This window comes from Jaculus jaculus, chromosome 5 (assembly GCF_020740685.1).
Source record: "Jaculus jaculus isolate mJacJac1 chromosome 5, mJacJac1.mat.Y.cur, whole genome shotgun sequence".
In the NCBI taxonomy this organism is placed as follows: Eukaryota; Metazoa; Chordata; class Mammalia; order Rodentia; family Dipodidae; genus Jaculus; species Jaculus jaculus.
Genome location: NC_059106.1, coordinates 140,317,009 through 140,344,908, shown reverse-complemented (window position 1 = coordinate 140,344,908; position 27,900 = coordinate 140,317,009). Strand labels below are relative to the sequence as shown.

Genomic DNA, 27,900 nt, shown 5'->3' with positions numbered 1-27,900 from the left:
ATTTGTTTGAACATATAAAGCATATATAAAGTACTTTTCTCCTTTCTTTCTCATTGTAAAAGTAATTTGGGGGGTATTTTATGCATTTTTGTAGTTGTCATGGTAGCAAAGAGTCAACCCATTAATCTTATTTTTGTGTACAGCAAAGAACAGGATAATGTAAAATGAACTTTCAGGCACTTGGATGATCTAGTCATGTACTTACCTCATCACTGCATGCTGGGATTTAAAGATATTTATCTGGGATTTGCTAAGAGGAATGTTAGCTCATTGTTTCTGTTGTATCACACTGTAGCAATGCCTTCCAAGCTGAATATAATAGTTAGATAATGGGTAAACAATTGAGGGAATGAGATACATCTCTCTTCTCCTCATCACATTCTCCATAGGGTAAAAAGAAATGAAATTCATCCTTGTACTGACTACCCTAGTCAAAGACACATGTGAGTAAACAGGCACAAAGATGGAGAAGTGAGCACAGCCACACACATCCTCACAGTGGTGCGCTTCCTCATTCTCAAGGAATACAGCTTTGCTTTGGAAGGTTTATATTGAGAGAATGTTGGTCCATTTCCATGTACCATCTCATGATCGCAAAAGGTGGCACATTAAAAGTATTTCATGGGGGCCTGGAGAGATGGCTTAGCGGTTAAGGCACTTGCCTGCAAAGCCTAAGGACTCATGTTCAACTCCAGGTCCCATGTAAGCCAGATGCACAAAACAATGCAAGTATGCAAGGCTGCACGTGCACACAAGGGGGTGCACGCATCTGGAGTTTGACTGCAGTGGCTGGAGCCCTTGGTACACCAATTCTCATCCCCCCCATCCCCTCTGTATCTCTCTCTCTCTCAAAAAAAAAAGGCCAGTCTGTTTGGCTTGCCTCAAAAAAAAAAAAAAGAAAAGTGTTTCATTGGACACAGGAGAGATAGTATTTACTTAGCATTTACAAGGAACATAGGACAATCTTAGTTGCTTTATCCTTAACATGTAAAGTAGATTGTAATTTCCCACTGTGAATATGAACTAGTGCTGGTTTCAGTGGTCCATGATTTTACATTCAACATAGATTTGTTATAAATTTCAGATACTCACTTTTCAAAAAATGTTAAATGGATTTTTATGTAAGGCATAAACAGCTAGGACATAGCATTTTCTGAACATTTAGAAGCAAAAATAAAGTCTATTTAAATGCATGTGTTCTTGAAATGAAATTGCTTACTACCTCACATCTGACTTCAGCACTCAGTATTAATAAAACTATCTTCAGATGAGTGGTAAAAATCAATATTCAATCTACTAGATTTCCCTTTGAAACTACTATGGCAGAACAGATAGGCTTTTATACAGGAAATGAGCTGCCATCAAGAGAAAACAGTGCCACTAAGATGACTTTTATAAGGTGTCTGGTCTTTCTGTATAAATTAATTGTGCACTAGCATGTATTTAAGTGTTTTTCCTAGTAAAAGATAACCTAAATGACAGAAAATATCAGCACTCTAAATTTGAAGTGGGGATTTGAAAACAAAATCAATCTTTCATGCTATTTTCCCACACCTGCTTACTTTGACTTTTTTATATTGCATAAATAAAATGTGCTTATTAATGACTGCTAGCCTTTTGAAGAAAATGACTACAGCTAATTTAGCTCACTCAGCTTCTAAGATAATCAACAGTAGAACCACATGAAAACAAAGCTTCCAACCACCTTGGGAATTAAGCTGTCAGAACCTGGAAAATTCTTACATAGCTTGCAAGGCTGATGGAAGTGAGAAGTCATGTACTTAGGTGGAAAAAAAACAGTAAGCCACCTTCCCACAATCTTCTCCTAGTTTTTTACTGCTTCTGAATTTTAAATCTTTATCATATAGAAATCCTGACAGCTGTTTCTGTACCTTTTATATATCATTTTGTAATATGAACCTCTATATTTCTACTCAATGTTCTCTACATTGAATTAGAGACCAGATGTGTTCTTCAGCTTTCCATATATAAAAAGAAAATGCTTATTTTAGTTCACAAATTTAGTGGTTTCAGTACAAGTTGGTCCCATTGCTTTTAGAGGTATGATGAGGCAGCACGGGGTCTCATGTCCCTATTGAAGGCACTCTAGTGACCTGTAGACCTCTCAATGGGTCACATCTCACCTTCCACTTCATATGAGGCAATTGTCTCAGAACAAGATACCTCGCCTCAGATGCAGTGGAAGATTAGACAGTGAAGATCAAGAGACCCTGTCTCAGATGAGGCAGGTGAGACATTGAAAAATCAGGAGACCCTGCCTCAGATGAGATTGATGATGAGACAGTGAAAGACCCTGCCTCAGAAATTCATTTAAATTATTCAATGAACACATGGGAAATTATTTGTGTTAGTTAATGGAACATGACAGATAACTCAATTCTTTTCTTTCCATCTCATCCGCATATAAAAGCAACAAAAGCCAGTTGGATAGCATGCAAATTCTGGAAGTTAGGCTTCACAGAAATACGACCCATTGATGTGGTTTAAAAGAATAAGAAGTGCTGGGGAGATTGCTCAGTGGGTGATGTACTTGCCTAATAAGCATGAGACCTGAGTTCAGGTCCTCAGCATCCCCTCAAAACCTAGGTATGGTGGTATGTGTCTAAAATCGCAGCTCTGGGGAGGTAGAGACAGGAACATCCCTGAGACATGCTAACTAGCTAGTCTAGCCTAACTGGCGTGTTCTGAGTCCAGTGAGAGACACTATCCCAAACACACACACACACACACACACACACACGCAAAAGGTGAAGAACAATTAAAAAAGATATCAGACATTGATCTCTTCCCTCCTTACATATGTGCATACATGTGCACCAGGATACATGTGTGCTCACACATATATATATGCACACACACACATACACACACATTCAAAAACAAGATGAAAAATGTCCTCTCCTCCCCCATCTCTACCTGAGTTGTGAAGAGAGGAGAAACAAGCCAAAATTACAGAGGAAGCCAGAACATGGCAATGATTACAAATAAAGCCTGGGAAGAGGACGTGCTTGGGTCTGAGACTGAAATGGTTTCTAATGATTGGATTCCAAAGTTTAGTAAGCATACTAACAAGAATGGGCTGATAGGACTTAAGGTTTAAGCAACATAGAATATGTATGTGTTGAAGACAACTCACTCGCAGGAGGCCAGAGGAAATAGCAGTATTTTGTATTATTTAAATATTTTAAAAAATTTATTTATTTGAGAGAGAGAGAGATACAGAAGGAGATACAGAGAGAGAGAGAGAAAATGGGGGCACCAGGGCCTCCAGCCACTGCAAACGAACGCCAGATGTGTGCACCCCTTGTGCATATGGCTTACATGGGTCCTGGAAAGTCGAACCTGGGTCATTTGGCTTTGCAGGCAAGTGCCTTAACTGCTAAGCCATCCCTCCAGCCCAGCACTATTGTTTTTCTATGATAAAATGATCAGGAGGCCCTTTCGATATATTGGCTGCTGGGATGTTTTATATTACAATGTGATTTCAGTTTTCTATTTGGAACAGTCAATTGCCCCAAAAAGAAGTAGCTAGAAATAAAATATAATTTATTATATATCATGGTTCTGCATTTTGTGATGGTTTGGGGTCATGTGATGATGTTCAGCTGGAAGGTTGATAATGAGGTCCCAAATGGATTCACTCACATGCCCAGTCTTAGAAAAGACTTTGAGTTCATCTGGGCCTTTCACACTTTTCCATGTACCCTCAGCTTTTGCACACGGTTGCATCTAACATGGAGACTCAGGATTCCAAAGATATAGGAAATGCAAACATTAGTCATTTAATGTTTGGGACAAGACACTTGCATAATAACACTTTGGTCATATTCTACTTACCATACAGCACTCAAGGGATGAGTCAGGTGTAAGTGGAGGAGATATGCAATAACTTGGATATGGTAGCTTCCCTAAAGGTCCAAGAGCTAAAAGATTGGCCTTTAGTGTGATGATACTGAGCTGATAGAATCTTTGGAGGTAGAACTGAATGGAAATTCATGGAGCCTTGACCCTCAAAAATAGATAACTGCTTATCTCTGAAGGGTAGGTCGGCTGTTATGTGACTGGGTTTCAACTTTTTTTAATATATGACTACACTGAGTAATAACTAAATAAAATAAATAAGTAAGCCAGTTAGCACAACCATCACCGCACATACTATTTTACATGTGGAAAGTTAGGTTTTAGTCTCTTCTTTATTATAGAATTGCTTTGACCCCATCCTAGCCAGTTAGGGCTACTATCACAAATATATCATAGTCTGAGAGCCTAAAACAATAAATATTTAATTCCTACAGTTCTAAAGCCTGGAAAGCCTGAGATCAACCAAGATGCTGAAAGACCTTGAATCCAGTGAGTAAATGGCTTTCTTCTTGTCCTTCACAGGGAAGGAGATAAGGGAGAGGAAACAAGATCTCTTGTGTTTCTGCTCATGTAGACAGTAAAGCTATCCCAGATGGCTCAAACTTCATGACTTAGTCATCTCCAAATACCATTAGGGATTATACATCAATATATGAATTTGGGAAACACACAAAAATTTAATTCATAGAAAGCCTACAAACCCTTCCTGCTTCTAAATTGTTCATCTAAAAATAAAAATTACAAAAAAAACTTCCTCAGAATATTTCTTGGTAGAAGTTATTCTTGTTGTTTCTGGTATCTGTTTACCCAGCAGACTAGAGAGAAAAGATGACTGCCCTGTATAGCTCAATAATCTCATCTTCAGTCTTAAATCCTGTAGCTTTCACACAAACATTCAAAGAGCACAAGACATTAACTCCCAACTATAGCAGCAGTACACTCTCCTCTTTAATGAGTCAATACTTCTGTCCTTGAATCAGAGTTCCTCTTAAGAAACTCCAGAGTACACTTTTTCTGGTTTATAGACGCTACAGGGCCACAGTAACACTTTACATGATGATACACTGTGTAAAAATCTGTAGACTATGAGATGTTAAGTTCCTTTATGAATATTGTGTACCAATTCCACTAGAAGTAGGATCAAAAAATGTAAACAAAAATTAGAGATGGAAATATTTTTCAAAGCCATTTAGATTTTTCACTTTCCTTTACTGTTCTCTTTCTTAACTATTTTTATCTTATTTATTTGCAAGCAGAGAGAAATAGAAGAGAGACACACAGATAGAATGGGCATACCAAGGCCTCCAGCCACTGCAAATGGTCTCACTTTATGGATCTGGCTTTATGTGGGTACTGTTTTTAGATAATAGATGCAAATGTTTTGCAAAATCTTGATTCTGTTTTATCCCTTTCATCTGAATAAAATGAACTTAACCCTAGTCTGATTGGTAAAAGTATAAATTACATTGTCACAAGAGCCTACTCATACATGTTTTTAAAAAAATCTAGGACTTCAAACAATTCTGAAGGTATTTTTATCTTGCATCTGAGAAATGGCTCAGTGGTTAAAGGTGCTTGCTTGCAAATCCTGATGACCTGGGTTTGATTCCCCAGTACCCACATAAAGCCAGATGCACAAAGTAGTACACGCATCTAGTGTTCATTTGCAGCAGCAGAGGGGCCTGGCATGCCCATATTCATTCAATATCTGCCTCTTTCTTTCTCCCCATCTGTTTATCTCAAATAAATAAAATAATTAAATAAAAATGATATTTTAACAAGCTACAATAAAATTACTGAAGGTGCTGGAAAGATGATTCAACAATTAAAGGCACTTGTTTGCAAAGTCTGACTTCTGGGGTCCTTTTCCCCAGTTCCCATGTAGAATCAGACATACAAGGTGTCCCTTGCATCTGAAGTTTGTTTGCAGTGGCAAGAGACCCTGGTGCATGGATTCTCTCTCTCCATCCCTCCCCCTCTGTCTCTTTCTCTATATATAATTCTCTCTATTCCTGCAAATAAATAATAATAAAAACATAAAAAATATTGAAAAGTGGTTCTTGAACATAAAAACTTTATGTCAATAAAACAAGAAAAACAAACTTTAACTGCAATAAAGTTTGTTAGTTTAAATGTTTTATAAAGATACAAAAGTCAGCTAGAGTAACTAAAAATGAAAACTATATAATATTATTGTAAAGCCAGATAATTCAATGGAATAAAATGAAAAACATCTGAAGTTCATTTGCAGCATCTAGAGGCCCTGGTATGCCTGTACTCCCCTCCAAACAAAAATATTTTTAAAAAGAAAAGTCAATTTATAGCAATTATTGATGACAGAGTTTACTACTTCTTGTAAGAGTCTCTCAAAATTATGACCCTCCAAGTATAAACAAATGGACAAAGAACCTCTTATACATGAATTAACAAATGATCAATAAATAAGAAAAAGGTTTCAGCAGTTATTCCTTATAAATTTCATCAATAATATATGAAAATTGATACCTCAATAAAATAACACACCTTACTTATTACATTCATGTTGAGCAAATATTAAAGAAACAAAGTAGCCAATGAAGGTAAAGTTGTTGGGAAATGTGTTGTATTATATACAGCTGGGAAAAAAAGAAATGCAAAATGTCATCTATTCCACTGAAGAAAAACCAAGCCAGGGAAGGATAAGCAGCTTACCTGAAGTGACAGGTCAGAAGGGAGAGATCTCATATAGAACTATAGAGTTAGATTAATACCAGAAAGACCTATGGTCTTCACAAAGGTCTCCAGTTTCAGGAATGTTCCATTTAGAATCTAAATCAGAGGCCTAAGCAAAAGAGAGAATTTGTTATAGAAGCGTTGAGACCTACGGGTCTTAAAAAAAAACTTATATTTTTATATATGTCTTCTCAACTTTTCTATAGTAATTTATTCTGTAAAGGAAATACCTACTTTGCTGGTCTAGAATATGAAAAATAGAGCTATGGAGAGTGCTTGAATTTATATTTTCCCAATATACCTACCAATTCGCTTACCTTTTTGCATTTTCCTACAGAATCAACAACTGTTGGTCCAGTTTGAGTTGGGTGCTCATGATGATTCATCTCTAGTTGCCAACTTGGCAGGATTTAGAATCAACAAACAAATCTCATTGTAGGTCTTAGAGATTTTCTAGGTAAGATTAGCTGCCGATCCTAACTGTGGGCAGTGCCACTCCATGGGCTAAGGTCCTGGACTGTATAAAAAGGAGAAAGCTAGGGCTGGAGAGATGGCTTAGTGGTTAAGCGCTTGCCTGAGAAGCCTAAGGATCCCGGTTCGAGGCTCGGTTCCCCAGGTCCCACGTTAGCCAGATGCACAAGGGGGCGCACACGTCTGGAGTTCGTTTGCAGAGGCTGGAAGCCCTGCGGCGCCCATTCTCTCTCTCTCCCTCTATCTGTCTTTCTCTCTGTGTCTGTCGCTCTCAAATAAATAAATAAATAATTTTAAAAAGGAGAAAGCTAGCTGAGCACCAGCATTCATCTCTACTTCCTCCCTGCTGTGATGATGGGAGGCCAGTTTCCTCTTCCTGCCATGCTTTCCCCATCATAATCTTGCTCTTGAAAAAGTAAACCCCAAATAAACCACTTCCTGCCTTAAACTGCTTCTGGTCAGGATTATCGTTGTTATTGTTGGGGTTTGGGGGGGGGGGTTGTTTTGTGTGTTTTTTGAGATAGGTCTTGCTCTAGTTCAGGCTGACCTGGAATTCACTATGTAGTCTCTAAGTGGCTTCAAACTTACAGCAGTCCTCCTATCTCTGCCTCCCTAGCGCTGGAATTAAAGGTGTGAGCCACCACACCCAGCTCTGGTCAGGTATTTTGTTCCAGAAATGAGAAGGTAACTGGTATTTTGTTAGAAGCAGAGAATGACAAGAGAGACTTGGAGTGGTTCACTTCTGTGACCTGAGGACACTGCCATTTTCATTGAAATGATGGCTGTAATTTGCATTGTGGTGGGCAAGGGTTGGTTTTCAGATGAGATTACTGGGTGTGAGGTAATCTATAACAGGTGTGCAGATATAATCTGGTTTATGAGCTTTAAAACTGAGATGTTGAACCATGTCTCAATAATCCTACCATGTAAGGTCCCTCATTCTGCAGCTGGCCAAGTTCTCTCAGCAGCAGCTCTGATTTAAACTTTATCCTTCTTTCAAGCTTCAATAATATCATGCTACAATTTAGGTTTCATTAAATCAGAGACATAAAACTTCAACCAAGCAGAAGCAAACAGGGAATGATTTTGAGACAGTTAGGATTGTGGCATTTCATCCTATCTTATAGTTATTTTATAGGATACAGTATCTTGAACTTAAAAATTTATTTGTTTGTTCTCCTTTTTTTTTTTTGTTTTTGATATTGATGCCTTTTCAAAGACACAACACACACACACACAGATTTCAAATGTCTTTTGTTTATATTTTTCAGAATATGTAACGTGTGGTATCATGTGAGTGTGGTGCAGTACATTCATAGTGCATGCATGGATGTGCAGATGTGTCTTGTGCACATGCATACTCAGGCAGAGAAGACTGCTGGGTGATCTCCTCTGTCACTCTTCTACATTGTTTCCTTGAGATGGGGCCTTTCATTGAAGCCAGAGCTGCTGTTTTCAGTCAGAATGACTGACCAGCAAACCCCAGTGATTCCTGTCTCTACCCACCACAGGTCTGACATCAAAACCTTGTATGTCTGTATGTAGTAGCCTCAGTAAATTTTGATTATTAGTTCCTTACAGCTGCTGTTATTCCTCTATCCACACATTTATTCATTTGTTCATTCAACTATCTTCAAGTCAACTAATAAACAGCCTCAGCTGTAACAAAGGAAATTTGGTTAATGTTCTCCTATTGCTTACAATTTTAGTTGTTTGAAGCAGTTCAGTAACTTTATCTCCAGTGTTCTTCAGAAAAGTACATTGTGGCACCCTGACAAATTCTTTCACTGAGTTCCAATTACTTCTGGGGCACAGTGGGTGAGAATGACTGTTTTCTTTCGATGGGTACGACAGGGGAAGAATCTTCATCGAGGCTGGCTAGCCCGTGGGTAGAAGGTGGAGGTGGCATCAGGCCAAAACTCAGATGACTACATTAAAGTAATGTTTGGGCTGGGGAGATTGCTCAGTGGTTATACATGCTTCCTTGCAAAGCCTGCTGGCCCAGCTTCAAACGTAAAGCTCGATGCCAATGTGGTACATGCATCTGGATCTCATTTGCAGTGTCAAGAAAGAGGCCTTGACACACCCACCTGACACACACACACACACACACACACACACGTGCAAATAAAGAAATTTTCAAAATTAAAAAAGTAATGGCCAGTAAATGCCTCTCTCTGTGTTCACGTGACTTACTATACAGAAACCCAAGCTCCATATCCCACAGATCTAGGTTACAGGGTCTCAGGAGAGCTGGTAAAGCAGCCCGAGCCTTTTAATTTTTTACTCTTGCCATGATACAGCCACACATCACTGGCCAGCAGGGAGCAACATCACTCCATTCTTTCGAAGGGAAATAAAAAACTGAGTCAAGCCTGGGAACTGGCTTTTTCAGGTGCCACTGGGAGAAAGCTTTTGGGACAAGGCACAGGACAGGCCAGCACATGCTCTATCACAAAAATTTAATACAATTGTTTTATTTTTGTTTGTTTGTTTGAAACAAGAGTTTCACTAGGTACTTGGTTTGGCCTTGAAGCCTCTTTGTACACAGGCTGGACTGGAATTTCTGTTTCCTTGGCTTCCGAGACACCACATGCTGCTGGTGATGCTGTTTTGCTGGTGTTTCCTTGTGCCTCTGAGGAGACCCCAATGCACAATGGTTGGATCTTGTCATCTCTGCATTCGCTTGGTAGGTTCTCCTATCCAATACCAAACCTCTTAAGTAGGTGTCATATACTTACACTTCCATTCTAATATTCAAATTAGATTCCCCCCTACACTCCAAAATTGTGTGTACAACCATCTCCGTATCTCCTATATCTGTATGCAAATCATAATTAGCATGCCAAAACTTTTGTTACTGATATTATTGAAATCCACTTTTTGTGATAAATATCTTCATTCTTTGAATTAGTCTGACAGAAAGATGTGGAGGCACTGTGGATTCAACTCATTCTTTTCCAATACTGGGATACTTGGGGTATTGTCAGCTCTGTCTTTAAGGTATGTCCAGAACATGATTTTTTTTTTTTACATTTTCTTTCTCCCCCTTAGATCCTAGTAACTATTTTCCTTTGCTTATGTAAATTCAGTATTCTCAACTTCTATTCTTTACATAACTCACTTCCTATTCTCCAACACATGAAACACCATCAGCATGGTGTTTCTAAGGTACCCATCAGCTTCTGACTTCATCTCTCCATTAGCCAACTTTCTCTGCCACATTAGCATCTTGGCTCTCCCAAGAAAGCTTCCCATGGACCATACACCTGCTGTTTCCTTTGCTTGGGATGTTCTTTCCTTGGGTACCCTCACATGGCTTGCCTCACTTTCTCTCCTGCATTGGCCCTTTCATTTCTAAACTCTTCTTTAATTTTTTCCTCAGCACTTATGTTTATTAAAATCTACTTTTGCATTTGTATGTTAATTCTTCCCTCTTGAATTGAAATTCTACTAGAGCAGTATTTTTATCATTTTCCTCTATTACTTCACTTAGCTTTGCAGGTAACTGTGTGTTGCATGTTTGCATATGTATGGGGTTGGACATGTGTATATAGGTGCATGTGCATGCATGTTGAGACCACAGTGCAATGGTTTCTTCCTCAATTTCTGTCTTTTTTTTTTCTATCTTATTTTTATGAGATGGAGTCTCACTGTCACTGAGCCCAGAACTCATCTATTTAGTTAGACATACTAGCCATCAAGCCCTAGGGAATCTTCCTTCTCACCTCCATAGCATTGGTATTATAGCCAAGTGCCACCATACCCTGGATTTTATGTAAGTTCTGAGGAAATGAACTCAAATCCTATGCTTTTGTGGCAAGCACTACTTTAACTGAACAAGCCATTTTCTCAGCCCCTTATCAACTTCTTTTATAGCCAAAGCTCAAGCCCTGACATAGGCTTAATGAAACAGATTGTGTACCAGTTATTTTCTCATTGCTGGGGGAAAATCTCTTACCAGAAGTAATTAATGAAAGAAACAGTTTATTTCAGCTTACAGTCCCAAACGGTACAGTCCACCATGGAAGGAAAAGCATGTCACAAGCAGGAGGCTGGCACACATCATCACAGCAGCACAGCAATGAACTGGAAGCTCAGCCAGCTTTCTCCTTTTTATACAGTCTAGGACTCCAGCCCATGGGATAGTGCCACCTACAATTAGGGAGGGTCCTCCTGCTACAGTTAACCTGTATAAAAGCCCTCACAGACATGGCCAGCAACATGTTTCCACAGTGATTATAAATTGTCAAGTTGACGACCAGAAGTTAACTGTCACAGGTTGTTAGACCTTCAGAGACTTAGCACTCAGAACCACCTCTCCAATAAGGGGTGTAAGGCAGAGCTGACAATGTGGGAACAGGTAAAAGTATAGAAATCTACAGAACTTCTAAAACACCCCTTCTATTCTGAGTAGTTAAGCTATTCCTTCTCCTCCTCCTAGGGTTTGTTTCCTTAAGGGACATATGAATTCCCCTTGTGCTTTCTGAGCTTCTTGAGTTTCAGGATCATACTTTATCAATGACGTAGCCTCAGTACCAGACTCATGCTTAGGATGACATTCATTAAGTGACTGATTCCAAGCAGGAAATATGGAAGGCAAACAAGGTTACAGGGACACTTGGAAATGCCGTAGTGGGAAATTACAATAACTCTTAGGGTTCTGGTTTGTAAACAGGACAATTAGCAATGCACACCTTGTGAGTGATCTTTAAGCTTAGAATACAATTAATAAGACATTGTTATCCTGAAGTAGATTGCTGGGATGAAGGCTATGGTCTAGCCAGGATATTACTTTTTTTAATATGGAAGTAGAACCAAAAACATTATTAGGACCCAAATAATAAGTGAGTGGGAATGATCAACACTACTGATTCAAAATATTTTATGGATAAAAATGGGTGTGGCTGTGGACAATGTAAAGGACCATAGCAGTTGCAACTGGTTTCAGTTATCTTCTGAACGCATGGTACTCTCCTGCTTTCCTTCTCAGGGACAGGAAGGACAGGACCTGCGCAGCCAAACCACAGAGTAACAGCTATGTTAACCACAGTTCCCTGAGCCAAGCCCACCATAAAGAATATGCCTACCACTCAAATATTTAAAAGGACAAGAAACTGAGCAAATTGTGTGATTTTCATCTTTGCATTATATATTCATATTCTCAATAAATGGGCCTGCTTTCACTGTGCTGGGTGCTTGCCATCAAGAAAGAGTGTTTCGACCCTTTTGCAGCAGGCAGAGGGGGCTGAGATAGTTTTCTGAAGCAAGCACCCCATTGTGAGCCATGAGAAACTGATCAGGAGCAGAACTCAGACAAAACTGGGCAAAAGATAAGTATCTGGAGAGAAAATGACAGTCGCATGTGAATATATAGAGAGAAAAAAATAGCAGGGTGTGGTGGCACATGCCTTTAATCCCAGCACTCTGGAGGCAGAGGTAGGAGGATCTCTGTGAGTTGGAGGTCAACCTAGGGCTACAGAGTGAGTTCCAGGTCAGCCTGGGCTAGAGAGAGACTCTACTTCAACCCTCACCCCAAATAATAAAGAAAAATTTAAAAATCCATTCTAGATTGAATATTTAAGAATACAAAAACAGAAAGCTGTATAAATCAGAATTTTGTTTTTCATTTTGATTAGATGAAAACAGGAGAACATTTAACCCCTCTATTTCATATTTATCAGTTACTCTTTGTGTTTAAAACATTTTTATTTTTTAAAATAAATAACAATCTATAAAGTGCTATGCAACATCCAAAACAAAACCACTCAAGCAAGGTTTATCCTACTGGACTAGGTGGTTAACTCCCAGTGGACTTGCATGACTCTTTCAGCTAGCTTTAACAAATACCTGATTTTCATCATCATCCTAGTTCATAGCGAGCTATAAAATTAATTAAAATGTTAAAACAAATCATTTATTTTACCTGCCATCTACTTATCTTCCAAAATAAATGAATAAAACATAGCAAATATATTTTGGACAATAGGTATTAAATATCATATGTTTTCATTTTACATGCTTGTTTGCTCATCATCACATTAACTATATCCTCTCAAACCTTGCTGGCAAAAGAGGGAGATAATAAATACTGACATCATTAACTGGGTTTCATAACAAACTACAAATGCAAGGAAATTAAAAGGCAATGGTGAGAGCTAGGCCCAAGGTCATTATCTTTTCTTGGCTATCACTATTATGAGATCAGCCCAAAGGAGAGTGGTGCTCAGAATATCAGACTTAGAGGTAAAAAATAGTGTTAGTAACCAAAAGACGAAAAGCCTGTTTACTCCATAATTTTCATTAGGAACAGAAAATCCTAAATATTTGCATTGTTTTTCTCAACAATCCACTACTTCAATTCCAACCTCAGCTTATTTGGAGCTGATAGTCAGAGGTGAGAGTCTACAGAGAGCATTGGGGCTTTAATTGCAAGTGGTATTTAGTAATGTACTGAAATTTCATCCCCAATACTAAAATAAAATGATACAAACTATATTGCTTGTTGTCAATGGGTCAAAAATTTCTTAGCAAGTATAAAAGTTGTACATTTATGATTTTTAAAAGCTTTGTGATTCAAGGCAAAAAAAATGAATAGCAAATCGTAGTCATATACTTACATATTTCAAAAAGACAAGACAGCCAAGAAGTTGGTCATTTGATACCATACAGATTCACTTTAAAGAGAATTAAGACCCATGTGGATACATTTCACTTGAAGGTAATACTAATATCTTTTCTTCTTCTTACGCTTTTGGAATTTTTGGTTACCTTCACTTTCTCTGTTGTTCTCTGTGCTACTATCGCTGTCACTGGCTTGCCTTTGCCTCTTATGTTTGCTCACATGATAAGGCTCAGGGTCGCTTGGCGGCTGGTGAGTCCACTCATAGGAGCTGGGTCCAGCCTCTAGGCCTGGAGCATGACTCATGGAGGAAGAGCCAGGAGAACTGTGAGGAAGTGGGGCTGCCGCCTCGTAGAAAGGAAGCTGTAGCACTGGGCCCTGGCCATACCACTGCTGTGAAAGAAAGACATTCATCTATCCAACACACCGGAGGAGCTAATGGTTTATATGCATGTGCAAACCACCATAACGGGAGCCAAACTGCATTCTGTTGTCACAAACATAATGACATTTTATTGAAGGGGTATAGGAGTTGCCTTAAATGGTTAACACAAAGCACAAAGGTTCAATCAATCCCTCATTTACTCCAGTGCCCAAAAAAATAAAATGCAGAATATAACATGTGGGCAGTTCAAATCTTCCAGTAGCCCCAAGATAAAAAGAAAATTAAATCACTACATAATTGCAACATATATCCAAAATATTGCTGAAATATTCTTTCGTCCTTTCTTTCCCCATCCTTCATTTCTTCATCCTTCCCTTTCCTCTTTTGTCTTTCTTAATTTCTGTCTTCCCCTCCCTCTCTCTCTCTCTCTCTCTCTCTGTCTCTGTCTCTGTCTCTGTATCTCTTCTCTTTTCCTTTTCTTTTTCTCCTTCTTTGTGTGGTGCTGGAGGATTGAACCTTGGACCTCTGTTTTTCAATAAGCAAACTCATTTAATTTTTATATTTTTATTTATTTGCAAGCTGACAGAGATAGAGAAGAAAGAGAGAGGACGGGCGCACCAGGGCCTCCAGCCCCAGGTACCTCATTTGCTAGGCAATCACACTCTACCACTGAGCTACATCCTCAGCCATTTTATTTTTATAGGGAATATTTAGAAATCCTACCTTGGATGCTAAGTTTTCAGTGAAATTATTTGCTTTTATTTATTTACATATAATTTATAGCTAAAACATATTAACATGCTTAAGCTGTTTAAAATATACACAAACATTCCCAACAACTGATTAAAGTGTGGATTTAAAATTTTAATTTAACTAAGATTCAAAGCTTTGTAGGTAGAGAAGAAGCCAATGGCTACTAGTTGTATAGCACAGTGATCACTTTTAAGATAGAAAGAAGAACTCAAATTTCTCACTACTCTAATCAGGTAAGAGAAATGGTGCTACCATGAGCTTGTGCAATGTACCCTCACCTCTACCAAAAGATTAAAAAATGCTGGGATAAGACTTTAATAGTTTGGGGTAAGAATTGGTTCATTAATATTTAGCTGTAATTAAGAAAAGTTCTATCCAAAAGGTAAAGCATAATTTTACAGGAAACTGTCCTGCAGCTTGTGAGTTAGTAACGGATATTTCAAAATTCTAAGTCTTTCATTTGTTTGGTACCTGAGAAAATAACAGCCCCTGAATAAGAAGACCTACATGAGTCCCATAACTGTCCTAAAAGCTTATAATCTTGGGTTTGTGGACTTATACCTGTTGACTCACATTTTATTACCAACAAACTGAAGAGTTGAAAGGGAAAAGTATTTTTAATACCATAATTACATTTTTAGGTTAGAAGTGATTGTTGGAGTGTTTGGAAATAAAATAGTTTATTCTACTAATTGAGAACTTTAAATTATTGTGGAGCTGCTGCAGAGTATGGTAGTGCATGTGTTTACTCCCAGCACTTGGGAGGCAGAGGTAATGGGGTTGCTGTGGGTTCAAGGCCACCTTGAAACTCCAGGTCAGCATGGGCTAGAATGAGAGCCTACCTCAAAAAAAAAAAAAAAAATTCTAGAATTGGAGGGTTGGCTCAGCAGCTAAGGTACTTCCCTGCAAAGCCTAAGGACCTGAGTTCAATTCCCCAGTACCCACATAAAACCAGATGCACAAGATGGCACATGCATCTGGAGTTCATCTGCAATGGCTGGAGGCCCTGGAGTGCCCATTTTCTTTCTCTCTATCTGCCTCCTCCTCTCTCAAATAAATAAATAAATATTGTTTTAATTTAAAAAAAATTATTATAAATCTTCTTCCAAAACAATCTATTTGTGACTGATGGCATTACATAAAAATACTATACAACACATGAAATTTTTCAATTCTAGGAACACCTCTTGAAACAAACAATACTTCAGTGAGAATTTGGTACTTGAACTTCACTTGGATAATCCTGTCATCACTACCATGTCCCTTTACTGAACTAGCTGCTTGCTGAGGTCTTCTGCATGATGTCCACTGACCCTGTCAGAGCAGAACCATGCTGGGGCATATGCTGTATTGATACCCCATTTAGATCTGAATACCAAATATTTAGAATGCTTTTGTGTTTTTATGTTTTATATGTAATAAATTGAGCCAAATATATACCAAACTTACCATATTCTGAAAGAAAAAATATTCTTGAGGTAAAGCAGTATTATTAGTTGGGAAAAAATTCATGGGAAATGAAGATCTGGTCACCACTTCTTCATTCCTTTAGAGAAATAAAAGAACCAATAAAATCTTAAATTTTGTGGGTACAAAATGTCCTTTTCTTTTAAAAACTGACAGCTTTCCATAATTAGAAGAGCTTCTCTAGTAACCTTCAGTTAAGATGAATAAACTAAAACAATCAGTTATTCTGGTAATATGATATAGCAATACATTAATTATTTCATTATAAAGTACTAAAATCTCGATAGTTAAAGTCACATTTGGCTTTCTGATAGTAATATTAGATAATTTTATATTTGAGGAAACATAAAAATGAACTCGGGCATTAACATAACACAAGCAAGTCATGTATAATCACTAAGAGTGAGTGCATGTTAACTTCTCTATAGATACACAAGTAAATGACAGAATTTTTCATCAATTTATTTTTAAAGTTATCATTACTATTTAACTAAAATTTATGCTCTCAATACTATAAAGTAAAATTATAATAGTCTGCAATTTTGAAACCTGTAGCATCTAAACTTTCATTTGTGTGAAACTGGCTTTAATAGAGACATTAACAAATGCCAGCTCGGTTATTCTATAGTACAGCATGACTTAAATACTAATACTACTAACCCTTTGCACAGACAGTACACTGTGGAGGAAGGTTAAAAACTCAACTGTAGCACTTGCATATGTCTTTGTTGGACTGATGGACAAAGACTTATAAAGTCAGGTGCAAAAATAAATCCTCTTTTGTGACTCAGAGCTCATTTTTAAGTATGAGTTTTGATGCATATAAGAAGGAATAAGGGGCTGGAGGAGACCCAGGTTTGATTCCCCAGAACCCAGGTAAATCAGATGCCCAAGGTGGCACATGCCTCTGGAGTTTTTTTCCAGTGGCTGGAGGATCTGTGTTTGTTGTTCAAGCACCCTGCTCATTGTATTGCTACAGCACTCTCACAGGAACTATTCGCTGACAGCAGAAGATACAAGAGGCAATCAACAGCACACAAACTCACTGACAAGGGTGACTAATCAAAGACTGGAGATAACAAGGGAACCGTTTTTCTCTGCACAGCACTTACAGGGTGCAGTGACCTATTCCTTTCTTACAGATTCTGGAAGAACAAGGTGCTACCAATGAAATGTAACATCATGAAATATACAAACAACTCATCTTCTACCCTAGAATCTGTGGTGATTTAGAAACTACACATCAACTCTAGGAATAGAAGAGCTTTACTTCAATCCCCCAACTCCTGTCTAGTTTGATTCCCCCTTTACCCCATTCCCACTACCTTCCCAATACCTGTGAAAAGCCAGGTATCATATTCTATTTGGTATAAAAGCAGAGGTGAGCTGGGCATGGTGGCACATGCCTTTAGTCCCAGCACTCAGGAGGCAGAGGAATGAGGATCACTGGAAATTCAAGACCAGCTTGGGCTATAATAACACCCTACCTCAAAAAAAAGTCAGAAGGCTTAATCTATAAATCTACCGTGGTTCTTCTATTAAAACCAAATTATCCTCTTTGCTGACACCTGTTAAATACAATGTTTCCAATATTTTAAGGATCTTTCATTTATTACAAAATTAGTTAAAAATAATATTCGAAAGATATTTGAATACTTATTTTTGAGTGACAATAGAAAATGCTGGCCAATTTTGAGTTATGGTACATAAACTGCTTATTATTCCTTTTTAAAATTGCCTTTTATTTTCTGCAATTTCATATATGCATATAATATATTTTATCATACTCATTTCCTAACACATTATCCCACACCAACTCCTGTACCACAACTAATCTTCTACCTACTTTTTTTGTTCTTATCATTGTGTTTTTGTGACTCACTTGATTTAAATCAGTGCCTAGATGAGCCTGGGACAAGGGTCATTTTCTATAGTATGGGGAACTTATCAGTGGCTACACCACTGAAAAACATGGCTCCCTTCCCCCAGCAATCATTCTACCAATAGCTGCTCTGAAAGATGTGGGTCTTAGAGCCCTTTCCCTAATACAAAGGAACGTTGACTGGCTCAGGCTTAGAGTAAAATTTTATGGCATTATTTTCATTTTGGAAATGGGTTACAGAGTGGTGAAATAATTTACCTGCAGTCATGCTATGTGTGAAGTAGCAGAGGCAGAATTTAAATTTGGGCAATGTGAAATCACCAGCTTTCTTCTCCTGACTTTCCTATGTGGACATGCTGCTGGGAATGACACTACAGAACACTTCAGTGCTCCTTTGGGGTGAAAGTCTCCTAAGTATGACCCTAGATATTTTCAAATTCCAAGAGACAATTCCCTGTACCTCAGAAGACTAAGATAATTAACAGGAATTTTACCCTCTATTAGTTTACTTAAATATACCCAGTTGTTCTACAGAGGACAAGAAAATGAACAGGATAGATAAAACTAAAAAAAAATAGTGTAGAATAAGTCTGCAAGCTTATGAGTTAATGATAAAAGTTGCATTAAGTACAGAATAAACAATAAAATTCTGAGACTAAGGCAAAATTCTAATACATATGAAATAGTGGGAAAAGTTAGCATCCTGTAGACATGCCAAAGAGAGACAGACACCAGATCCTAACAGCCACCTCCAGACTAAAAGTTATCATTCTCTTCTTGCCTTTACTCTGAGCAAGAAACACAAGTAAAGATAGGCCTGGTGGTGCACGCCTTTAGTCCCAGCACTTAGGAGGCAGAGGTAGGAGGATCACCATGAGTTCGAGGCCACCCTGAGACTCCATAGTGAATTCCAGGGCAGCCTGGGCTACAGCGAGACCCTACCTCAAAAAAAAGAAAAGAAAGAAAGAAAGAAAACCAAGAAAAGAAAAAAGACAGAAAGAAGAGAGAGAAACACAACTAAAACGAGTAGACATTTGTGAGCAGTTCTGTTTATGCTTGCATCTCTTTGAGCAACCATGAGTCATATTCATCTTGTTTGATGCCCCTAGTCATACCTCAACACTCATTCCCACACTACAATGAAAAAGACTGGTGCAGCAGAGACAAACATGAATATAAGTATAAGCAGACTTCTGCCACTTGGTACTTTTGCCCTCACACCCTATCATAAGTGCAATGACCTATCCAACATCTTCCTCTTGCTTCCTGCTGTAACTTTCAACTGATGGGACACAGTGTAGTTTGTGCATTGTAATTTGACTTGGGAGCCTTTCTGACCTCATACTTGGAGGTTTTCATTTGCATCAAGAAATCAAGCTACCCAGAATTCTAGAATATTTTGAAAGATCAGAGTTTTACAAATGAGTGAAATAACTGAATGGGTTAAGTCAAAACTCTAGTTTTAGGGGCTGAAGAGATGGTTCAGCAGTTAAGGTGCTTGCCTGCAAAGCTTAATGACCCGAGTTCAGTTCCTAACTACCTCAAAAAAAATATCTAGTTTTAAGATTACTTCTTTATCATCCTGTGACCTTAAAAACTATTGTGTGATTTTATTAAAAAATAAGATATGAGCCGGGCGTGGTGGTACACACCTTTAATCCCAGCATTCCGGAGGCAGAAGCAGAAGAATTACCGTGAGTGTGAGGACACTCTCAAACTTCATAATGAATTCCAGATCAGCCTGGGCTAGAGTGAAACTCTACCTTGAAAAACCAAAATACTAATAATAAGATATGGATAATAATATTTTGTAATCTATCACAGTAAGACCTGGTAGACTGAAATAATTTAAAAACTAAAAAACCATGCAAGAGACAAAAACACTACAAATATAAAACTCTACCTCTTACTACTGACAATATTAAGATTGTACTTAAAATATAAATAATTTCAGTCAGTGGCCATAGATTAATAAAAGTAAATTCAATTTTACCTTATGCCTAAAAACTATGGATTTTCAGTAGCCCAGAATGTAAGGAAATTCTTCCTGGTACATATTTATTTGCTATCAGTTTTTAATACAAATTATATAAACATTTATTGGCTTTATTTCTAAGAGAAATATATTTTAATTACCTGTAGTTATATGAGTTTATCTTAACACAGCTCTCAAAACTTTGGTTAGCTGGTTCAGAAGAGCGAGAACTCCCTTTGAAAAATAGAATAGAATTGAAAAATGAAAGTAACATTAATTCATGGTGTGATGCTTGGATTTCCAACATTTTAACATGAAGGCACAAAATAATCCAAAATTTTAAACTGGGTATGGTGGTTAATCACAGCAGCCAGCAAGCTGAGGCAGAGAGGATCCAAAGTTCAAGGACAGCCTGGAAGTATATAGTGAGATCCTGCCTCGAAAAATAACAAATAAAACACTTAGGTCTTCAAGGGGATAGTAAGGGGTCAAAATTCCCTAATAATGTAAAACACATGCATCTTTATATTATCTCAGATCATATTTATAATATGTATATTATAAATGATTGAATTTAAGTGATTTTTCCATACACATGAAAATTAGACTGACATGGGACTATGTAAGATACACAATTTTGTTTGATTCGACATAACTATAAACTGAAAATGGCAAATTAAGGCACTTGCCTGCAAAGCCAAAGGACCCATGTTAGATTCCTCAGTACCTACATAAGCCAAATGCACAAGGTGGTGCATGTGTCTGGAATTCCTTTGCAGTGACTGGACGCCCTGGCACACCCATTCTCTCTTTGTCTCTGCCTCTCCCACCCCTCAAATAATAAAGAAGTCCAACAGACTGGCCTTTTATGAGAGAGGGAGAGAGATGGAAAGAACTGGCACACCAGGGCATCCAGCCACTTCTACCCAACTACAGACATGTGCATTCCCTTGTGCATGTGTGACATTGCATGCTTGCATCACATGGGACCTGGAGAGTTGAACATGAGTCCTGAGGATTATCAGGCAAGTGCCTTAACCACTAAGCCATCTCTCCAACCCTAAAATAATAAATCTTAACAGAGCATAATGTTGGTGTGCAGAAAGGAGAGAAGCAGAGAAGTAAAGAAGGCAGGGAAGAAGCCAGGCATGGTGGCACACACCTTTAATCCCAGCACTCCAAAGGCAGAGATAGGAAGATCGCTGTGAGTTCAAGGCCACCCTGAGACTCCCTCATGAATTCCAGGTCAGCCTGGGCTAGAGTGAGACCCTACCTTGAAAAACCAAAAAAAAAGGGGGGGGAGAGAACTTTTCCTTGCAAAAGGACAAGGGATTTTTTTGGGTTTTGGGAGGGGGGTTGTTTGTTTGTTTGTTTTTACAGTGGGTCAAGAGAAATGAAAACACAAAGTGCTATGTCACTAAGCCCAAAACATTATTAGGAGACATGAGAAGGACTGTAAAAACTATGCAGAGGACCTCTTGGAGACCTCAGAAACAAGAGGGGGCTAGATTGCCTACCATATAACATGCTGCAGCCATGCAGTTATAGGTGACTAGTACATGATATGTGTACAGAAGTATCTATGGCCGCTTTGTTCTTACAAGGCTTAAATTCCAATGTTTTCCCAAGAACGACTGATATGGAAAAACTTAACTTCAAAACAGTAGGTATTTGATATATTATATGAGCATCATCAAAATCATCATACTACTGTGGTTATGCTAAACCTGATGGTATGTCAAACTGCCTTTTGTTGCTTGTTTTTTTAAGGTAGGGTTTCACTCTAGCTCAAGCTAATATGGAACTCACCCTGTAGTTTCAGGCTAGCCTCAAACTGACAATGATCCTCCTACCTCTGCCTCCTGAATGCTGGGATTAAAAGGGTGTGCCACCCCACCCAGCTTTCAAACTGCCTTCAAAGTACCAGTTTTTTCTTTAATTTTTTTGTTTATTATTCATTTATTGGAGAGTGACAAACAGAGAAAGAGGGAGAGAGAGAGAGAATGGGTGCGCCAGGGATTCCAGCCACTGCAAACGAACTCCAGACGCGTATGCCCCCTTGTGCATCTGGCTAACGTGGGTCCTGGGGAATCCAGCCTCGAAATGGGGTCCTTAGGCTTCACAGGCAAGTGCTTAACCACTAAGCCATCTCCTCAGCCCAAAGTACCAGTTTTTCCCCATAGGTTAGTACTGCTTTTAGCCTTGATCATAGAAGCTGCCTTCTGCAATGGACAGAGGTTAACAAAGTTAAGAATAGCTGCCAAAATGCTGATAATAAGTGACTGTTGTGTGCTCACCCTAAATAGGACAACTAACCATCCCTCCAAGGCTCAAGACACCTTGTGCAAGAGGGGGCAGAAAGAAGAAAAGAATAGGAAGATGACTGGGAGGGCTGTGGGATGCTGTCTTCTGTGTATGATATGGTCATTACGTCTCCTGAACACATGGCAGCTGTGGTTTCCTTCACATAACTGAGTCCATCAATGTCTCATCATGGATGGGAAAGGGTTCCTATGACACCATACCTCCCAGAGCAGTTAATGGTAGCTAATAGTAGCTAGAGAGAGGGAATCATGTTCTTCACTGGTATAGCTTCTGGAAAGTTGCCCATTCTCCAGTAAATAACTCCATGCATGCAAATCTATGTATGTCTTTGGGTAAAAACATAAAGGGTGGGGCTGCAGAGATGGCTCAGCAGTTAAAAGCACTTGCTTACAAAGTCTGCAAGCCTGGGTTTGATTTCCCAGTACCCATGCTAAGCCAGATGCACAAACTGCACACTCATCTGGAGTTCATTTGCAGCGAAGAGGCCCTGCTGTGCCCATATTCATTCTCTCTTGATCTTACCTCTCTTTTTCTCTCTCTCCTTGCAAATAAATGAAATCTTTTTTTAAAGGTATGAAAGTGGGAAGAAAATTCACTGGAGCTGGAAAAAAGGGTTTTAGTGGGAATGAGAGGGAGATGGGGATAGGAGAAGGTAATTTGGGGGTGATATAAGAGAAAAATAAATTGTATGCATGTATGAAAGTTACAAAAATGAAAAACTGCAAGAGCTTTTTTTAAAAAGTCAAATAGCTTTGCTATAAAGATCTAAACTTCAAGAAGGTTTTTGCTTGAAATTTTTTGTTAATTTTTATTTTTTTAGTTAGCATACAGAGATTAAGTTTTCATTTATTCTTACAATTTCAAATACAACTTGTTTCAGTTGATTCTCACCCCCTCCCCAGTTCTCCTTCCCTCATTCTGTTTACATGTCACATGTATCTTTTTGCCCTTCCTTCACCATTCTTCCTGTTCTTTTTATACCCACTCTTGACTACCATTCTCCCTTTATAGGTTTATCCACATTTGCCCTCTCCTTATACATACTTATAGATACCACCTACAGTCTATATATCAGACAGAATATGTGGTTTTGATATTTCTGCATCTGGGTCACTTTACATAATAATTCTTTCCAGGCCCATACATTTTCCTGCAAACTTCATCATTTCATTTTTCTGTATTGCTAAAGAGAATTCCATTGTGCATACACACCACATTTTCATTATCCATTCATCTGTTGATAGACATCTAGGCTGATTCCAATTCTTAGCTATTGTAAATAGAGCAGCAATAAACATGGGTGTGCCATTATCTCTGTAATAGAGTGTGGAGTAGAATGTGAAGTCCTTACAGTATATGCTCAGGAGCACATAATGGAATGGAAATCAGATCTAGAATGCCTTATTCCTAGCTCATGTAGAACTACTAAAATTACAATTTGATGAAAACCATAATAGCTATTTTTGGCTGATTTTCAATAGAACATTTTAAATTTAATAGAGAGATGATATAGATTTAGCACTATAATATGAAATACCAATTAATTACATAATTAGACATTTAGATATGTGTTCTATATTAAAACTTCACAGCAACCACAGAGACACTTTTTATATTCCACATTATGTGGAAAACAAAATGCTTATGGCTCTCAGAATAGCAACAACACAAAAGACACTTTGAAGATTCATTAGTGAGAGGACCTACCAAATCGATACTGCACATTTATTGGTCTTCCATATAAACGAATTCCATTCAGCAAAGCTATGGCATAAGACACTGATTCTGGATGCTTAAAGCAGACAAACCCAAAGGACTTCGGCTTTCCATCTCTGTCTCTGCATATAGTCACTTTGGTTAGTGGCCCAGCCTATGAGAAACTTTAAAATTATTTTCTCATAAATCCAAAGACTTTTTTAAACTGAGATAAATCAAATAAATTCAATTTTGAGTTAAAATATCTATTAGCAATAGTTCTGCTAAAATTGCATTTTCTTAATAAATGACAATTACTCATGCTTTTTATTTTCTGGCATATCAAAGAAACATTTATGGACAAAGAAGTTACACATATTCAAACAGAAAGATTATCTTTTATCAATTCAGTTGCAAATATGTTGAGTTAGAAGTACGTTGACATCCTGAATTGATTTTCTTGGCTCCCATAAATCTCTATGTTATTATTTTTTCATTAAATGCACAATAAGAAGCTTAATTTTCTGATATTCAGAAACTTGAAAGAAACAAAGTAGTGAGTATAGTAATTTAAAGAATGTTGTGTTATTTACAATTTTCATTTTTTTTTCTTTTTTGTGTTCATGTGAATGTGAATGTTTAGCATGCAAGTGAGAATGTGTGTGTGCACATGCCACAACACACCAGGTTCGAGGACAATTTTGGGGTGAGTCCTTGACTTTCCACTTCATTTTTTAAGGCAGGGTTTTTCTCTCTGGACCTTGTTCTGCTGTTGTTCTCAGTGGGGGCACTGAGCTCTTTATCCACTGAGCCATCGCCCTTGCCCAATGTGCATTTTTATATCCCTAGTATTACACATATGGGAGCATGTGAAGATACAATCTTCCAACACACATAGGCCAAAGCTCCCTCTGCCCCAGTGCTAGAGATTGAAACTAAGCTATTACACATGCTAGTCAAGCACTCTGTCACTGAGCTACATCCCAGAATCACCAAAGCATTAAAACAAATTGTGTTTTGTGTGCATGTGTGAGTGTATGTGTGAGTGTATATGTGAGTGCATATGCCACACAGCACACATGTGGTCAGAAGACAACCTAGGGTGTTGATCCTCATCTTTCACCTAGTTTGAGGGTAGGGTCTCTTGTAGTTCACTGCTGCTTATGCAGGGCTAGCAGACCCATGACATTCTGGAGGATTCTCTGGTCTCCAACTCCAATCTTACACTAAGCATGATGCCCACCTATTGTATTTGACTTTTTGTTGGTTCTGGAGATCCAAACTCAGGTCATCAGGCTTGTGCAACAAGCATTGTTCCCCACTGACACCCCCCCCCACCGCCCCATTAAGCCATGTCCCCAGCCCACATTAAAGAATTCTTAAAGATAAAATTCAACAAGACTTTCTGATATCCACAATCATATCATTTTGTAGTCTTTTGTAAAGCCATTTTTCAGTCTTTTAAATAAACATTTTTGTGGCAGCTGTCTAGTTTTTCTGAGTTTTGCCAATTTTGTTGATCCTGAGTCTTTCAAAAAGATATATGTGGCTGGGCGTGGTGGTGCACACCTTTCTTTAATCCCAGCACATGGGAGGCAGAGGTAGGAGGATTGCTGTGAGTTCAAGGCCACCCTGAGACTTCATAGTGAATTCCAGGTCAGCCTGGGCTAGAATGAGACCCTACCTCGAAAAACCAAAAAAAAAAAAAAAAAAAAAAGTGTGTGCGTGTGTATGTGTGTATACACATATAAAATATCAAACTCCCCCTGGGAAAAAGTAAAAACATAGGCTTACTTTGTGATTTGATAAATGAAATATACATTTTAATTAAACATAAATTTAAATGATTAAAATATCATGTGTTATAGTTTATAATATGTACTAAAATGAAGAATTCTGGAGAAACTGTAACTCCCCCTCCTTCATGATAAGTTTAAAATCATATTGACTAATAAAAAAGACAGTGGGGGGATGGAGAAATGGCGTAGCAGTTAAGGTGCTTGCCTGCGAAGCCTAAGGACCCAGGTTCGATTTTCCAGGTCCCACATAAGCCAGATGCACATAGTGGCACTTGCTTCTGAAGTTTGTTTGCAGTGGGTAGAGGCCCTGGCATGCCCATTCTCACTCTTTTTCTCTCCCTCTGTCTCTACTAAATAAATAAAAATAAATATTAAAAAAAAGTGGGGGATTTATAAGAGAAAACTTACAGAAAATTAAAAGGGTAAAAAAAAAATTTAATTAACAATATTCCTCAAATAAAAGTTTTACATCTAGGAGGGAACTCTTTATTTCTGGAGAGACTCCTTGCTTCCTACCAAGTAGTGTGTGTCTATGCTTCAGTTCAATTTAGAGACAAACGTAAGTCATTTAAACTTTTTTTAAATCATTTTCCTCTCGGGTACTTACACTTAATCCAGTCGGCCATTCCACTCTGCTACTGCCTCTTACAGATTAGTCGCTTGTATGAGAGCAAAGGCACTCATTTGTCTGGACATGCTAATAGTTTTACTAGTAGCACTAGTCCTAATCACACTATTAAGCAGCAGCAGCCAAGAGTGACGACTGTAGCTGTTTAACTACTTTGTTGATTCTGCACAATCACACTGTTATAAGCACTCCTCCTCCCGTTGGACATTTAAAGACACTGAGATGGTCACTTACTGGATCTAATCACTGATGACTGCAGAGCTCACTTTCAACCCCTTTTCTGTACGACTTACCCATCTCTTTTGCAGATTATCATTAATCATGGGGAACAAGTTTTGACACCGTGTCTCTCATACCTGTGTGCCCAGCACCCTATTTCGCGTTTGCACCATAATTCAGGGTCACTATACATTAGATGAATGGCAGGTGTATACAACAGGTGAGTGTGCTCACAGGAGTCACCGGGTATCAGAAAGTTCCCGAAGGTCTTCTGGGTATGGAATGAACTAGTGACAGTCATGATGCCCACCATCTCAACCCCACTTGGCCTGCATCAAAGGACTGGGGAAGGGAGTGCTGTCCGCGGCATCGTGACAGAGCTGGACCCCCGGTTCTGCAGGACGTTAAGCACCAGGATGCTCCATCCTGAAGGAACACAGGGAGTGACAGGGCTGTTCCAGTCCTCGGGAGCACCGCCCAGGCCCGCTGAGCCCGGGGAGGCCCGGCCCGGGGGTTGCCAGGCTGGGGACGGGGACAGGCACTGCCCACCCTGGAGGATCCGGGGTCCCCGCGGAGGCACTTCCGCCCGTCCCCGTCCTTCCCCCGCGGACGCTACCTGGAGGAACAGCTCGTAAAGAATCTCTTCCCGCACTCGGGCCTCTAAATTCCCCACAAATACCGTCCTGTCGGCCTCCTCCTGAGCAGGGAACATGCCTGCGCGCCGCACCTCGGATGGAGGAGGCCCCGAGGCCCCGCCCCCTCGCCCGGCCTTCAGCGCAGCACCCGCGAGGGAGGCGGGGCCGACGGGCGGGCGCATGCGCATTAGGGGGAAGGGCCGTGAGACCACGCCCCCAGCCCTTGGACCCGCCCACCACGCTACTGCCCCTCCCTATCCGGCTGAAGACTGGGAGACCGGAAGTGCTGAGACTCAAGCTGTAATGCAGGTTTGCACTGGCAGGTGTCCATGGGTTGCCTCCAGCGCAGTTGTTTGGTGTTAGATTTAGTCAACCAACATTTGAAATAAAGTGAATACAGATTTAAGATTTAGTTACCACTTAAGCTCCTATAGGCTCATAGAAGACAAA

General features: G+C 39.0%; 1 protein-coding gene and 1 non-coding gene across 6 annotated transcripts; one reads left to right on the top strand and one right to left on the bottom strand.

Annotated features, from left to right (window-relative positions):
- Positions 1 to 11,097: 11,097 nt before the first annotated feature.
- On the bottom strand, positions 11,098 to 27,560 carry Rbm11 (RNA binding motif protein 11). 5 transcript variants are annotated; one of them, XM_045148717.1, is made up of 7 exons: positions 27,432 to 27,559; positions 26,953 to 27,241; positions 24,182 to 24,344; positions 20,311 to 20,383; positions 16,275 to 16,371; positions 13,837 to 14,080; positions 11,098 to 12,076 (listed from the first exon to the last, which is right to left on the bottom strand). In XM_045148717.1, exons 2-7 carry the CDS (start codon positions 26,986 to 26,988, stop codon positions 11,895 to 11,897), a joined length of 795 nt encoding a protein of 264 aa, XP_045004652.1. In that variant the 5' UTR covers positions 26,989 to 27,241; positions 27,432 to 27,559; the 3' UTR covers positions 11,098 to 11,894. The 5 variants fall into 5 exon arrangements, with proteins under 5 accessions (XP_045004652.1, XP_045004649.1, XP_045004653.1 ...); XM_045148714.1 differs by having other exon boundaries at positions 24,182 to 24,312; XM_045148718.1 differs by lacking the exon at positions 26,953 to 27,241 and having other exon boundaries at positions 27,495 to 27,560.
- On the top strand, positions 17,001 to 17,129 carry LOC123461356. Its single transcript, XR_006637641.1, has one exon. It is a non-coding gene; the product is annotated as a small nucleolar RNA SNORA40 (small nucleolar RNA).
- Positions 27,561 to 27,900: the final 340 nt, after the last annotated feature.